The sequence below is a fragment of the Stomoxys calcitrans genome, unplaced genomic scaffold, assembly GCF_963082655.1.
Source record: "Stomoxys calcitrans unplaced genomic scaffold, idStoCalc2.1 SCAFFOLD_80, whole genome shotgun sequence".
NCBI lineage: Eukaryota > Metazoa > Arthropoda > Insecta > Diptera > Muscidae > Stomoxys > Stomoxys calcitrans.
Window position 1 is genome coordinate 3,982 of NW_026739312.1, and position 17,070 is coordinate 21,051.

Genomic DNA, 17,070 nt, shown 5'->3' on the forward strand with positions numbered 1-17,070 from the left:
GCCATATAAACCGATCTTGGGTCTTGACTTCTTGAGCCTCTAGAGTGCGCAATTCTTATCCGATTGGAATGAAATTTTGCACGACGTGTTTTGTTATGATATCCAACAACTGTGCCAAGTGTGGTTCAAATCGGTCGATAACCTGATATAGCTGCCATATAAACCGATCTTGGGTCTTGACTTCTTGAGCCTCTAGAGTGCGCAGTTCCTATCCGATTGGAATGAAATTTTGCACGACGTGTTCTGTTATGATATCCAACAACTGTGCCAAGTATGGTTCAAATCGGTCCATAACCTTATGTAGCTGTCATATAAACCGATCTTGGGTCTTGATTTCTTGAGCCTCTAGAGTGCGCAATTCTCACCCGATTGGGATGAAATTTTGCACGACGTGTTTTGTTATGATATCCAACAACTGTGCCAAGTATGGTTCAAATCGGTCCATAACCTTATGTAGCTGTCATATAAACCGATCTTGGGTCTTGATATCTTGAGCCTCTAGAGTGCGCAGTTCTTATCCGATTGGAATGAAATTTTGCATGACGTGTTTTGTTATGATATCCAACCACTGTGCCAAGTATGGTTCAAATCGGTGTGTTCAAAGTACGTTTGAACATGAAGTCATGTGCACCCATGTGCAGACATGCGTTCACGTATTCACATGACCCACTGTGCATAACGGTACATTGAAGTAAGTTCTTAATCGCTGATTCCGCCTTGACTTCATATTTGTTTACCTGGAATTGTTGCTTGTAGCTTGGAAAGTTGACCGTTTTCGCGGGGTCCAAGTGACAAGCAACAACCAAAAAAAGATCAGTCTCGCTTTTAAATCTCAAACCCGCGCATCGTATTCTCTCCCCCTCAAAGTGAACCCAAGTGAAGTGAAAAGCAAAAAAGTGATCTTACATATATACATATAAACAATCGTTAAAGAAAAGAACATTACAAACAGTGAAACAAAAATTAACAAACTCAATTTTCAGACGTGAAGAAGACACTAAGATACAACATAAACCCACAAGAAGACCCAAAATCAACACAACACATGGTTAAACCATCAAAGTGCGGGACACCAAAAATAAACACAAGTGCGGGCCACTCTACACACCATCAACAAATTCCTATATCCTTAGACCCAAAATCAAAATGTGAAATAACCTACTTACCCTCTAAAATTAAATTTTCCTACTTAAAGCTAAAGTTAAAATTTCCTATCCAAAACTAAAAGTAAAATTCGCTACTTAAACTAAGAATAAATTGTGCTACTTCATCCTAAAAGAAATTAACTACTTAATGCTACACGTACAATTGTCTATCTAAATTTACCTACAACAAAAGACTGAATTCGATTTACTACTTATAAATAATGAAATGAGCAACAAACACAATAAACCATTACAACAGCATTGAATTTTAAACCTAATTCTCCCTCTGATTTTTTATTTCGAAAGGCAAAACCCTTAGTTTGACCCCAAACATTTGGTCCTTCGAACCGGATAAGTGGTTTTTTTAAATAATTAAAAAACCAAAAATCAAAAAAATTTTTCTGTTTTGTGCCCAAAAATAATTCATTTTCATTTCAAAAGACCCAGTGACCGAAACATAAAAAAAATTCGCAACAACAAAAGTGCAGTGACCCAACAATTAAAAGCAAATGAAATAGAGAAAAGTGCGAAAAAAGGGTTGGTTACACACAACCGTACATACATACACGTATGGACGGACGGCCAACACAAAAATATCAAAACACATAAAAGGTCAGTTTTGGCAATTTATTAAAAACAAAATAACACACAAATCACAAATTAAAAAATATATAGCGGCTCTCAGTGTTCTTCGTTTGGTTGTGGCATTTATTTTATTGAAAATTTGATAAAATATTCCAACCAAATGAAGATCAAAACGAAATAACAAAAGAAAATAATAACCAAATTGCAAAGTGACAATTAAAGTACATAAAGACTCAAATAAAACAAAAACTAATTAAATTAACAGGGTGACCCGTGTAAAAATAAAAATAATTAATTAAATTTTAATGTGCAAAAAATTGACCCCAAAATCATTAGAAGTTGTGGTAAATCAAAAAAGAAGTGTGCAAAAGACCCAAAAAACGTAAAGTGACCCGCACAGTGGAACAGAAGTGGAAAAAAGTGGAATTTCAAAAAATTATAAAAATCAAAAAATTTTTAAATTGTTTAAAGAAGTTTCTTTGTGTTAAATTGAAAAAAAAGAGCTAAAAAATTGATAAATTTAACAATTTATCGTCCAACCCAAAATTTATGTTAATTTTTTCTACATATTTTGAAAAAATTTTTTTCTCTAAAAATCATAAATTTTTCAGTATTTTAACTTAAAAAACAAATTAGAGTGTTAAAACAGAATTATGGGTTGCTCGATAAATTTGTAAATCTTATCCCAAACTAATTCTTTCTTTTTCTATCAAACATAAAATATTGTGCATTTTCAAAAAACCCCAACAAAATCAAATTCGTGCGTTCCGTGTAAAAACACAAAAACAAAAAAATCTACGCTCTGGGATAAAAACGGAAAAACCCGCTACAACGGTTAAATTCCCAAAACTTCATCAAATCAAAAACACTAAAACAACAAAATCCAAGACTCTAACGACACAAAGCTACAAAAATTGCAAAAGGCGCCAACACACAATTCTGGACCCAAGCCAAGCGCCCACCTACACACACACACACATACACACACATCAAAAAAGAAGCTTCAAAGTGAGTACCATTTTGTTTTTCTATTAAAGTGCGCTTGGGTATTACGTCATACATAACCTTTTTTTCAAAAAAGGAAAAGTTCATACATTTACCCAGCGTACTTTAATATTGTTTTTGATCGTTTTCTGATTATGAGTCGCTAATTCGGTTGTCTGATAAATTTTGACCCAATTAATTTTGACCCAAATTAATTTGATCCAAGTGAATTTGACCCAATATAGCAGACCCTACTTTCAAGGCAGTGTGTAGGATTTTCGGGACAGACATCCACGAGATTTTTTGTTGAAATTTTTTATAAAGAAAAGGAAAAGTGTCTAAGAAAAATCGAAGTGCTTTTAGAAAAGAAGAAGTTTTTTTTATCAAGAATTGTTTTTGTGTGAGAAATAACGAAAATAATATTGCGTGCTGGCCTCATTTGTCTTCGAAATTTTAAAACTTCATTCTATTGCACAAATTTAAGTGGAAACGGTCGGAAAGGACTGTGGTTGTTTGTGCAATCCTTTGTTGTTTTTTATACAGAAAGCAAATTGACCCAACGAGTCAAAGCAGTATTATTGTAAAGAATCATCTAGTTCTGTATGCCAAATTTTGAAAAGTGAAAGTTTAATTTTTTTTTGGAGAAAAATGAATTTTTTTTGCAACTTTAATTCGAGCGGAATTAAATTGCTGGTGTATTGCGATTTGAAAGGAAAATTTTTCTTACAATTTTTTGCGGCTATTGTATAATCGATATCATCAAAAATATTAACCTGTTTTTTTTCTAGTGACCCAGATAAAACATTTATTACGAATTTTGTAAAAAGTTTCAGGTTTGACCCTTAGATATTTGACCCATCATCAAGACACACATTTTTTTTTCTCGCATTAGGTTTTTTTTGAAATAGATTTGATTTCTACAAATAACCAGTTTTTTTTTTAGGACATTTTGTTGTAAAATTTTCCTTGGTTTTATAGTTTTTTGACCCTATTTAAAACATATACAAGCCAATTACAAAATGGATAAGAATTTACGCGAAAGATTTGTAAACTGTGTGGATGATTTAGTGGATTTTGAGACCGTTTACTCCGCGGCTAAGTCGGATGATAATATACATTCGTTAGAAATCACGCGGGTAGAACTCAATTCTTTATGGGATCAAATCAAGAAGGCATACTTAGATTGTAGGGATCGCATTCCGGAAAAGGATGAGACACCTATAGATAAAACTAAGCTTCGAAATAGCTACAAACAGGCATTAGAAACTTATAAACGGTGTTTAAGCTCTCTTAACGGAGAAATTTTGGCCCTTAACGAGCAACAAGATCAAGAAAAACAGGAGAGAATATCGATGACCCAACAGCGAGACACTAATGATTTTTCACCAGCTCTAAGATTGCCGCCCTGTGACACAGATGTTTTTAAAGGGGGATATCGCGAATGGCCTACCTTTAGGGATTTATTTTCAGCAATCTACATTAACAATTCAAAATTAAGTAAAGTCGAGAAGTTGTTTCACTTAACCCAGAAAACAGCAGGAGAAGCCCGCGAAATAATTTCCAATGTTCCACTGACCCATGAGGGTTTCGACATAGCGTGGAGAAATCTCGTTCATAGGTACGAAAATAAACGCATGCAGGTAAATGAGCAATTGCGAGCTCTTTTTAATTTACCTTCGGTTTCCGTTGATAACGCGTCAACAATCCAGAAATTACAGCGCACTATAGGTAGTTGTACCCAAACTTTACAGACCCTTGAAGTAGAAACGGGGGGATGGGACCCAATCTTAGTTTATCTTGTGTCAACCAAACTACCAAGAATATTTTTAGAAGAATTCGAAAGCAGCCTAGCAGATTGTTCGTCTCTTCCATCGTGGAATCAACTAGATGTATTTTTGACCCATAAATTCAAGACCCTAGAATCAGTCGGCAATATCAAGCCACAATATTCGAGATATAATCAACCCAGATCGGAGTACGATAAGCGGGAAAAGCGAGTTAATAGTTTTCAAACAAATGTAAATCCCAATTTCAAGAACACGGGCTCAAGACCCAGCAACAACACACAATCACACTATAATGCTCAGAATAACAAACCGGTTTGTCAACTTTGTAAATCCAATCATTCTTTGCGAGAATGTCCTCAATTTCTAGAAAGGTCGATCAACGATCGAATAAACATTGTTAAGACCAGTCATCTTTGCTATAACTGCCTTTCTTCGGATCATGGAGTCAGGGAGTGTAAAAGTCGTTTTAGTTGTAGGGAATGTAGTCAACGACACCACAGTTTGATACATAAAGGCAACCAGACCCAGTACCCTACAACAGGCACACTCCAACGAGACGGAGCACGACCCAGCACAAGTGCTGCCGCTCTCAACACTTTAGTTCAACCCGGTAGACAGGAAGCACGACCTAGCACCAGTGCTACTGATCCTACCACCCTAGCTCAACCGGTTAGCGAATACGCACGCCCTAGTACCAGTGCTGCCGCTTTAACCACCCTAGTACAACCATCGGTATCGCCAAATATACAGTCCACACCTTGTTTAGAAGCACCTTGTTCAACGACTTTGACACTTCAGGAAATCAGACCCACTCCGCAACCCAAAGAGACACTTTTGTTCACAGCAATAGTTCAAATCAAATCTAGAGGACATAGATATGATGCCAGGGCAATCATCGATCCTGGGTCACAATCAACTTTCATTTCAGAGAAAATTAGAAACAAACTACAACTTCCAACAGTTAAGAATTTAATTCACGTCACAGGTTTAAGCGACGCAGTTTCTGAAACATCGACAAAAGCTTGCGTCTTCAATCTTTGCTCACGAGTAAATCCTAGTTTTGAGCTGGAGGTTTGGGCACCAGTCTTAAAGACCCTACCTTCTCATTTACCAACACACGATTTAAGGCAAAATCAATTTGGAGATTTTGCACACCTTAGTCTCGCGGACCCTCGATTCTTTGAAAGTCGACCCGTGGACATGTTAATCGGATTAGATATTGGACCCCTTATATACACAAAAGGCGGTACTATGAAATCCTGTGGATCACTTTTAGCGCAGGACACCGTTTTTGGGTGGATCATAGGAGGACCCATTACGGAAGACCCTAAATCCGACAGACAAATCACACTTTATAGTGCATCATCATTAGAAAAGATAATCACTCGCTTTTGGGAGGTGGAAGAGACCCCAAAAAAGGTTTTGAGGTCAGCAGAAGATATTTATTGCGAAAATAATTACAAAAATACAACACGACGTAATGAGGCGGGGAGATATATCGTAACTTTACCTTTTAAAAGCTGTTCAGAGATCGGTTCATCTAGGAACATCGCATTGGCACAGTTTCATAGAATGGAGAAAAAGTTGTCTAAGACCCCAGATATTAAAGCACATTATGATGCAGCCATATTAGAGTATTTGGAATTAGGACACATGAGGAAGGTAGACCCAAACAGCGTATACAAGACCCCTCACTACTACTTACCTCACCATGCAGTTATCAAACCAGATAGGGTTACCACAAAACTTAGAGTGGTTTTTAACGCATCTAGCCCAACATCAAACAAGAAAAGTCTTAATGATATCTTACATACAGGACCCATACTTCAGCAAGACCTTGTCGTACAAGTGTTGAACTGGAGATTTTTTAAGTACGTCTTCAATGCAGACGTGACAAAGATGTATCGTCAGATCTTAGTAGACCCCAATCAAACAGCATTTCAAAGGATCCTCTTTCGCAAATCAGAAAACCACCCAATTGAGGATTACGAACTCTTAACTGTTACCTTCGGCATAAATTGCGCCCCATTTTTAGCGATTAGGACCCTTCTCCAGTTAGCAGAAGACGTGAAAGATTCTCATCCGTTAGGATCAAGAATTATTAAAGAAAATTTATATGTCGATGATGTATTAGCGGGCGGACACTCCATAGAAGAAGCTACAGCAGCTAGGAAAGAATTAGCCTCCGCATTAGAATCAGCTGGTTTCAGGCTAAGAAAATGGGCGTCAAATGACACACGTTTGTTAAAGGATTTAAATGAATACATGCTTCTTCCAATAGATTGGTTAAATATTTCCGAAGCTTCTTCGACAAAAACCCTAGGAATTCGTTGGAATATATCAGGTGATAATTTCACTTTTACGGCCCCTACAGTTGAAGAAAGGCAAATGAGCACCAAGCGAGAAGTATTATCAACGATAGCAAGGTTTTTCGACCCATGTGGATGGTTAGCGCCAGTAATTGTTGTAGCCAAGTTAATCATGCAGCAGGTTTGGCTAGATAAGGTAGAATGGGATGACTCGTTGAAGCCAGTGACTCAAATGAACTGGAATAACTTTGTGAGAGGCAGCCATTCTATAGACACTGTATCGATACCAAGATGGGTTCGGTTTACACCTGCTAGTATTGTGGAGATACATGGATTCTGCGACGCGTCAGAAAGCGCATATGCAGCCACAATTTATATACGCGTTGAACACATCGATAAAACTGTAGACACTTTTCTTCTAGCAGCCAAGACCCGAGTAGCCCCAGTTAAGAAAATCTCTCTGCCAAGGTTAGAATTATGCGGTGCAGTTATGTTGTCAAGGTTAGCAAATGCCATTGTGCCTAAGCTTCGATTATCAAAGTTTACGACCCATTTCTGGACCGACTCTACAATCGTTCTAGCCTGGCTACAAAAGCCACCATGCTCATGGAGCGCTTTCGTTGGTAACAGGGTTTCAGAGATATTAGAGAACGTCGGTGGTGAGAATTGGAAACATGTTGACTCAGAATATAATCCTGCAGATGTAGCAAGTCGTGGCTGTTCTCCTGACGACTTAACATCTCATAATTTATGGTGGACGGGACCCCAGTGGCTCAAATTGCCGCATGATCAGTGGCCGCAAGACCGAGTTAATACAGACACTAATCTTGAAGCAAAACAAGTTAAAGTATTCGCAACAGGCACTTTTGATGACCCTTTGACTCGATTTTCGTCTTTAGCTAGAGCATATCGTGTTTTGTCTTACGCAGTTAGGTTCTGGCGTAACACAGGTTCAACTAGATCCTCACTTAAAATTTCATCGCAAGAAATAACCAGCCCAGAGCTCATAGACACAAAGATGCGTCTTATAGTGGCAACTCAGAAACATTACTTCGTTGAGGAATACAGTTCTTTGACCCAAAAGAAAAGGCTTTCACCTAGAAGTAGTCTTTTACCATTCAACCCCTTCATAGATAGAAAAGGAGTAATTAGATCCAATGGTCGTTTAGTTCAATCGCCAGCTTTGACGTACAGCGAACGTCATCCAATCTTAATCCCATATGATTCGCGATTTGCACTCCTTCTAGTGGAATTTGTTCATAAAGTCTCAATGCACGGAGGCAATCAACTTATGACCCGGCTCATCCGTACGGAGTTTTGGATATTCAGATTGAAACAGTTGATCAAAAAAGTTATACACAATTGCAGAGTTTGTACCCTATATCGATTAAAGACTCAGACCCAAATTATGTCATCTCTTCCACCCGAGCGTACTACTTTATCCAGACCCTTTACGAATACAGGGGTAGATTTTGCAGGACCCTTCGGAATCAAAAGCTTAACAGCACGAGCGTGTTTAATAACCAAGGGTTATATCTGCATATTTGTTTGTTTTGCGACAAAAGCCATCCACTTAGAAGCAACAAGTGATTTATCGACTCAATCATTTCTGGCGGCATTAGCTCGTTTCATAGGAAGGAGAGGGTGCCCAGAAAAGATATATTCCGACAATGGAAAGAATTTTATAGGCGCAGCAGAAATGCTCAAGAAAGATCAGAAAGAGTTTATGAAAAGGTTACAGAGCAGCGCCATTCAGCAACATGCTCATCAGAATTTAGAGTGGAAATTTATTCCTCCAGGAGCTCCCCATATGGGGGGATTGTGGGAGGCAGGAGTTAAATCATTCAAGATACACCTTAAGAAGTCTATGCCCAAAATGAACTTCACGTTCGAAGAACTGTCAACCATATTGGCACGTATCGAGGCCTGCCTCAATTCACGACCCCTTAGTCCAGCTTCTGAAGACCCTAACGATTTAGCACCCTTGACCCCAGCTCACTTCCTTATAGGCTCTTCCCTTTTGACCCCGGCAGAACCCGACATCTCAGAGGAGGACATAACGCTTGCAAATCGGTGGAAGAGATTAAAGATTATATCCCAAAACTTTTGTCAGAGGTGGAAGTCAGAGTACTTAAATGAGCTTCACCGTAGATACAAATGGAAGTATCAGCAAGATAACATACAGGTCAATGATTTAGTTGTCATCAGGGATGAGAGATATCCCACCGAGTGGAAGTTAGGACGAGTTTTTAAAACATATCCCGGTGTTGATCAGAACACTCGAGTTGTAGATATTCGAACTTCCAATGGCATAGTCAGTCGACCCATAACTAAGATTGTCAAATTATTCTCAGACACCCCTAGCAATTCATAATCACATCAAAACACAGTACTCACGGGATTTTGGTTACAGATAATGGCCGGATATTTACCTCGCCCAGAGTCCCCACGACCCGCCAGACCCACACGCCCTCGCTTCGACCCACGGGAACCCAGGTATCGCCCCGCATCTTGGCAGTATGCCTGTGGCCTCTGCCAGGAGGACCACGCCATACGGTCATGCCCGCGGTTCCGGCAAATGACACCGTATCAGAGATACGAGACAGTTGAGAGACGGAGTTACTGTCGGAACTGTCTGGCGCGCAGCCATCTGGCCCCAGACTGCCCCGTGGTCACTGCCTGCCGAACATGCGACTACCGCCATCACACAATGCTGCATGGAGCCCCACAGCTTAGGGAGACATACGGCAGCTACAGCCCGCCCCCAATGGAGATTGCCAACCCACGGCAACTTGCAATCGAACCAGCCAACCAGATGCCCATCGTCCAAGGCCCTCCCCCGGTCGAGATACCTTACAGCCGGGCCACTGTTTTTGTACCCACGGCGATGGTGGAATTGGCACCCGAGGAGCAGGACGATTGGGCTGGGGTACGGGTACTTTTGTGCCAGGCATCGACCATCACCCGAATCGCGGCAGCCACAGTAACTCGCCTGGGGATACCAACGAGAGAGCGCAGAGGGCACCGTCTGGCAACAATAAGACTTCGGTCAAGGCATGCGTCGAGGAGGACCATGTATACCATCCGGGCAGTGGTGACCCGGGATTTGCCGCGACGACCCTATTCAGATCCCATCATTCCCGACCCCACAAGCAGCCTAAGATCCCTTTCTTTGGCAGATGCTGACCCTAGGGGCAACGAACCAATCGATGTAGAGGTAGGGGCCGATGCCTACGCCCACCTCCGGAGGAGTGGTGTTGTACAACCCGGATTGGGAGCCGTCTTCGCCCAGGAGACAGATTGGGGATACGTGTTCGTCGGCCCAGTCACCTCACAGGCAAGAAACCAAAATTAAAAAGGTAAGATGTCACTTCGTCACTTGGAGGGGGAGAATGTTCAAAGTACGTTTGAACATGAAGTCATGTGCACCCATGTGCAGACATGCGTTCACGTATGCACATGACCCACTGTGCATAACGGTACATTGAAGTAAGTTCTTAATCGCTGATTCCGCCTTGACTTCATATTTGTTTACCTGGAATTGTTGCTTGTAGCTTGGAAAGTTGACCGTTTTCGCGGGGTCCAAGTGACAAGCAACAACCAAAAAAAGATCAGTCTCGCTTTTAAATCTCAAACCCGCGCATCGTATTCTCTCCCCCTCAAAGTGAACCCAAGTGAAGTGAAAAGCAAAAAAGTGATCTTACATATATACATATAAACAATCGTTAAAGAAAAGAACATTACAAACAGTGAAACAAAAATTAACAAACTCAATTTTCAGACGTGAAGAAGACACTAAGATACAACATAAACCCACAAGAAGACCCAAAATCAACACAACACATGGTTAAACCATCAAAGTGCGGGACACCAAAAATAAACACAAGTGCGGGCCACTCTACACACCATCAACCAATTCCTATATCCTTAGACCCAAAATCAAAATGTGAAATAACCTACTTACCCTCTAAAATTAAATTTTCCTACTTAAAGCTAAAGTTAAAATTTCCTATCCAAAACTAAAAGTAAAATTCGCTACTTAAACTAAGAATAAATTGTGCTACTTCATCCTAAAAGAAATTAACTACTTAATGCGACATGTACAATTGTCTATCTAAATTTACCTACAACAAAAGACTGAATTCGATTTACTACTTATAAATAATGAAATGAGCAACAAACACAATAAACCATTACAACAGCATTGAATTTTAAACCTAATTCTCCCTCTGATTTTTTATTTCGAAAGGCAAAACCCTTAGTTTGACCCCAAACAAGACTAAAAAATTATATCGCCTGAGATTGTTTTCGGCTTCCTTGAGTGAAGATTTAGTAACTCGCACGATAGAAGTTGTTTGCAGGGTTACGATATTTATATGACATTTCGTACACACAAATATACCTAAAACAGTCACACACATTTACATATATATCTGCTCAACACAAACAGTGAAACCAGTCAATTGCGTGTTTATTATGGTGTTTCGTAAAAGTTTTCTTCCTGTACCTTATTATCCAACATGAAGTGGTCTGTTTTGCATTCATTTATTCAAACGAAGATGTGGAGGCTAGTGTTGCTGTAAAGTTGCCACAAAGTAAACATTCTTTAAACTCAAAATAACAATGTCGATTATTTAAAACGGTATTTAAATTATTCTATTCTAATTTATTTTATTACTAGCTGCACAAGGCCCGCTACGCTGCGACTTCTTTTTCTCTATATAGAACAAAATTATTCTTTGAATATTTATTTTTGTCAATTAAAGAGCTTAAATTTAATTTAATTTAATTTAATTTAATTTAATTTAATTTAATTTAATTTAATTTAATTTATTTAATTTAATTTAATTTAATTTAATTTAATTTAATTTAATTTAATTTAATTTAATTTAATTTAATTTAATTTAATTTAATTTAATTTAATTTAATTTAATTTAATTTAATTTAATTTAATTTAATTTAATTTAATTTAATTTAATTTAATTTAATTTAATTTAATTTAATTTAATTTAATTTAATTTAATTTAATTTAATTTAATTTAATTTAATTTAATTTAATTTAATTTAATTTAATTTAATTTAATTTAATTTAATTTAATTTAATTTAATTTAATTTAATTTAATTTAATTTAATTTAATTTAATTTAATTTAATTTAATTTAATTTAATTTAATTTAATTTAATTTAATTTAATTTAATTTAATTTAATTTAATTTAATTTAATTTAATTTAATTTAATTTAATTTAATTTAATTTAATTTAATTTAATTTAATTTAATTTAATTTAATTTAATTTAATTTAATTTAATTTAATTTAATTTAATTTAATTTAATTTAATTTAATTTAATTTAATTTAATTTAATTTAATTTAATTTAATTTAATTTAATTTAATTTAATTTAATTTAATTTAATTTAATTTAATTTAATTTAATTTAATTTAATTTAATTTAATTTAATTTAATTTAATTTAATTTAATTTAATTTAATTTAATTTAATTTAATTTAATTTAATTTAATTTAATTTAATTTAATTTAATTTAATTTAATTTAATTTAATTTAATTTAATTTAATTTAATTTAATTTAATTTAATTTAATTTAATTTAATTTAATTTAATTTAATTTAATTTAATTTAATTTAATTTAATTTAATTTAATTTAATTTAATTTAATTTAATTTAATTTAATTTAATTTAATTTAATTTAATTTAATTTAATTTAATTTAATTTAATTTAATTTAATTTAATTTAATTTAATTTAATTTAATTTAATTTAATTTAATTTAATTTAATTTAATTTAATTTAATTTAATTTAATTTAATTTAATTTAATTTAATTTAATTTAATTTAATTTAATTTAATTTAATTTAATTTAATTTAATTTAATTTAATTTAATTTAATTTAATTTAATTTAATTTAATTTAATTTAATTTAATTTAATTTAATTTAATTTAATTTAATTTAATTTAATTTAATTTAATTTAATTTAATTTAATTTAATTTAATTTAATTTAATTTAATTTAATTTAATTTAATTTAATTTAATTTAATTTAATTTAATTTAATTTAATTTAATTTAATTTAATTTAATTTAATTTAATTTAATTTAATTTAATTTAATTTAATTTAATTTAATTTAATTTAATTTAATTTAATTTAATTTAATTTAATTTAATTTAATTTAATTTAATTTAATTTAATTTAATTTAATTTAATTTAATTTAATTTAATTTAATTTAATTTAATTTAATTTAATTTAATTTAATTTAATTTAATTTAATTTAATTTAATTTAATTTAATTTAATTTAATTTAATTTAATTTAATTTAATTTAATTTAATTTAATTTAATTTAATTTAATTTAATTTAATTTAATTTAATTTAATTTAATTTAATTTAATTTAATTTAATTTAATTTAATTTAATTTAATTTAATTTAATTTAATTTAATTTAATTTAATTTAATTTAATTTAATTTAATTTAATTTAATTTAATTTAATTTAATTTAATTTAATTTAATTTAATTTAATTTAATTTAATTTAATTTAATTTAATTTAATTTAATTTAATTTAATTTAATTTAATTTAATTTAATTTAATTTAATTTAATTTAATTTAATTTAATTTAATTTAATTTAATTTAATTTAATTTAATTTAATTTAATTTAATTTAATTTAATTTAATTTAATTTAATTTAATTTAATTTAATTTAATTTAATTTAATTTAATTTAATTTAATTTAATTTAATTTAATTTAATTTAATTTAATTTAATTTAATTTAATTTAATTTAATTTAATTTAATTTAATTTAATTTAATTTAATTTAATTTAATTTAATTTAATTTAATTTAATTTAATTTAATTTAATTTAATTTAATTTAATTTAATTTAATTTAATTTAATTTAATTTAATTTAATTTAATTTAATTTAATTTAATTTAATTTAATTTAATTTAATTTAATTTAATTTAATTTAATTTAATTTAATTTAATTTAATTTAATTTAATTTAATTTAATTTAATTTAATTTAATTTAATTTAATTTAATTTAATTTAATTTAATTTAATTTAATTTAATTTAATTTAATTTAATTTAATTTAATTTAATTTAATTTAATTTAATTTAATTTAATTTAATTTAATTTAATTTAATTTAATTTAATTTAATTTAATTTAATTTAATTTAATTTTATTTAATTTTATTTTATTTTGCATATGTCGTTTTGGTATGAATTCCAATAACTGTTCTAGGTATGGTTTAAATCGTTATATAACCTGATATAGCTGCCATATAAACCGATCTCCCCGTTTGACTTTTTGAGCCTCTGGAGAGCACAATTATTACTCGATTTGCCTGAAATTTTGGGAGGTGGTGTTTTTCTATGAGTGGTGTTTTTCTATTCGAAAAGGTCATTTAGAGAACTTATTTTGTTTTATTAATTTTTTTTCTTCTAATTTTATTTAAATATTGAAAAAGGCAACCCTTATTATTTTATTGTATATATCTGTGAATAGGTGTGGGAATAGTGTCTGTGTATATTCAAATACTCACATTTTCACTTGTATTCGCCTAATCAAAACACCATAAAGGGCTTATTTTATAATACTACTCCACCTCTATTTCTAGGTTTTTCCAGGTACTTAGTAAGCAACTCCATCCACACCCCAAACACGAAACCAATTATATTTGTATACACTTGCATGACTCAAGCCATATGCGTTATTCTAATATCGCTTTAACTCCAGTCTAGGCCTGGTAATTTTCTCATTCTTAGTTCCCCCTCACTTTTATGAGGGGGAGTGAGTTCAAGGTGGTTTAACTACATATATCTCCTGTCCGTTTCCTTTGTTATTGTCATTCTTCTTCGCCTTAGTCTATGGTAGGCAGGTAGCATGGAAAATTGCAATTTGTGGTTGTAGTTTTAACCCTGACTCCTAAGGCATGCCATATTAAGACTACCTCTTTTATTTTCCTTTGTTGCCTTCTCCGCTGCCATTGTTGCATTGTCTGTGCTAGTGCTTGAAATAAATCTACATAAACATGTAGACTTAAGGGGAAAAACACACACACGCACTAACTTACAGTTTATAGAGCATAGAGAGCTGTGTATACATGACTAAATGCGGTTGTATTAGACTCACATACATATGTAGATATATGCTGTGTTAATGCAAAAATTCTGTTAATGTGCTTATTTGATGAAAGCAACTGTGTTTAGCGAATAGAAGTTACTGTGTGTTTTTAATTTTTTTTTTTTATAAATATCAGTTGTAAGGTTCGAGCAGACAAGGAGCAAAATCTTCAGTATATTGAGTTTGAATCTGTCTATACAATGGACCATGAGAATGAAAATCACAAAAACGAAGAACTTTTTGTAAATTTAATGAATTGACAGGGACAACACATAATATTTTGATGAAATTTTGCACATAGTGTTCTGTTATGCACAAAGTGTTCTGTACTAAGTACGGTCTAAATCGGGCAGGAACCTGATATAGCTCCCATATAAACCGATCTTCCGATATAACTTCTTGACCCCTGGAAGCCACAATTTTTGTCCGATTTGGCTGAAATTTTGCACATCTTGTTCTGATATGACTTTCAAAATGTTTGCCAAGTACGTTCCAAATCGGTCTATAACCTGATATAGCTCCCATATAAATCGATCTCCCGATTTGACTTATTGAACCCCTGGAAGCCTTCATTTTCATCCGACTTCGCTGAAATTTTGCACATGGTGTTCTGTTATGATTTGCAACAAATGTGCCAAGTACGGCCTAAATCGGTCAAGAACCTGAAAAGCTACCATACAAGAAAAAAAAATCTCCCGATTTGACTTTTTGAGCCCATGGAAGCCGCAAGTTTTGTCTGATTTGGCTGAAATTTGGCACATAGTGTTTTGTTATGACTTCCAACAACTGTGCCAAGTGCGGTTTAAATCAGCCAAGAACACGGTATAGCTTCCATATAAACCAATCTCCCAATTTGACTTCTTGAGCTCTTACCAGACGCGATTTTTCCCGATTTAGCTGAAATTTTGCATATAGTGTTCTGCTACGACTCTCGACATTCCAATTCGGTCTATAATTAGATAAAGCTCCCATATTTTAGCAGAATCCATGGTGGTGGTCCGTCTGTCCGTCCGTCTGTTATAATCACTCTTCAGGCTTCAAAAATTGAGATATTGAGCTGAAATTTGGCACAGATACGTCTTTTTGATGCACGCTGGTTAAGTTCTTGAACGGGCCAAATCGGACCATATTTGAATATAGCTGCTTTATTGGCCGATTTTCCGAGAAGGGTCTAATGTCCATTCATTTTTCATCCAATTTTGCTGAAATTTTAAACAGTGAGTAGTTTTAAGCCTCCCGACATCTGACCCAAATATGGTTCAGATCGGACTATATTTAGATATAGCTGGCATAAGACCGATTTGCCGATAAAGGGTCTGAAGCCCATAAAAGCTTTATTTATTGTCCAATCTCGCTGAAACTTGAAACAGTGGGTTATTCTAAGCCTCTCGACATCTGACCTAAGTATGGTTCACATCAGACTATATTTAGATATAGCTGCCATATAGACCAATCTCCCGATAAAGGGTCTGAAGCCCATAAAAGCTTTATTTTTTAACCGCTTTCGCTGACATTTTGAAACAGTGGGTAGTTTCAGGCCTACCAACATCTGATCCAATTAAGGTTCAGAGCGGATTATATTTAGATATAGCTGCCACATAGGCCATAAAAGCATTCTTGATTGCCCAATTTCGCTGAAATTTAAAACAGTGGGTTATTTTAAGCCTCCTGACATCTGACCTAAGTATGGTTCCGATCTTTAAGGCCTCTTAACGTAGGGCCCAAAAATATGGTTCAAATTGGACCATGTTTAGTTATTGCTGCCATATAGACCGATTTGCCGATAAAGGGTCTGAAGCCCATAACAGCTTTATTATTTATCCGATTTTGCTGTAATTTAAAACAGTCAATAGTTTTAGGCCTGCCACCATCTAACCTAAATAGGGCTCAGATCGGACTATATTTAGACATAGCTGCCATATAGAACGATCTGCTGATAAAGGTTCAAAAGCCCATAAAAGCATTATTTTTTATCGAAATTTTAAAAAGCGAGTAGTTTTAGGCCACCCCCCATCCAACCCAAATATGGTAAAAACAGGACTGTATTTAGATATTGATGTCATATAGACCGATATGCCGGTTAAGGGTCTGAAGCTTATAAAAGCTTTATTTATTACCCGA

General features: G+C 33.4%; 1 protein-coding gene across 5 annotated transcripts; it reads left to right on the forward strand.

Moving 5' to 3' along the window:
* The first annotated feature begins 679 nt into the window (after positions 1 to 679).
* Positions 680 to 10,896, forward strand: LOC131998434 (uncharacterized). 5 transcript variants are annotated; one of them, XM_059370718.1, is made up of 4 exons: positions 1,700 to 2,074; positions 2,619 to 2,738; positions 9,224 to 10,169; positions 10,592 to 10,896. In XM_059370718.1, the coding sequence occupies exons 1-3, from the start codon at positions 2,036 to 2,038 to the stop codon at positions 10,163 to 10,165; spliced, it is 1,101 nt and encodes a 366-aa protein (XP_059226701.1). In that variant the 5' UTR covers positions 1,700 to 2,035; the 3' UTR covers positions 10,166 to 10,169; positions 10,592 to 10,896. The 5 variants fall into 5 exon arrangements, with proteins under 5 accessions (XP_059226702.1, XP_059226703.1, XP_059226704.1 ...); XM_059370719.1 differs by lacking the exon at positions 1,700 to 2,074 and adding an exon at positions 680 to 896 and having other exon boundaries at positions 9,224 to 10,896; XM_059370720.1 differs by lacking the exon at positions 1,700 to 2,074 and adding an exon at positions 680 to 876 and having other exon boundaries at positions 9,224 to 10,896.
* Positions 10,897 to 17,070: the final 6,174 nt, after the last annotated feature.

Bases quoted from the DNA above. Each gene is read 5' to 3' on its own strand.
- LOC131998434 (XM_059370717.1), top strand. From the start codon at position 2,036: ATGTGCAAAAAATTGACCCCAAAATCATTAGAAGTTGTG. The intron at 2,075-2,618 runs GTAAATCAAAAA...ACAAAATCCAAG, and splicing joins CAAAATCATTAGAAGTTGTG to ACTCTAACGACACAAAGCTA. The intron at 2,739-9,223 runs GTGAGTACCATT...TTTTGGTTACAG, and splicing joins ATCAAAAAAGAAGCTTCAAA to ATAATGGCCGGATATTTACC.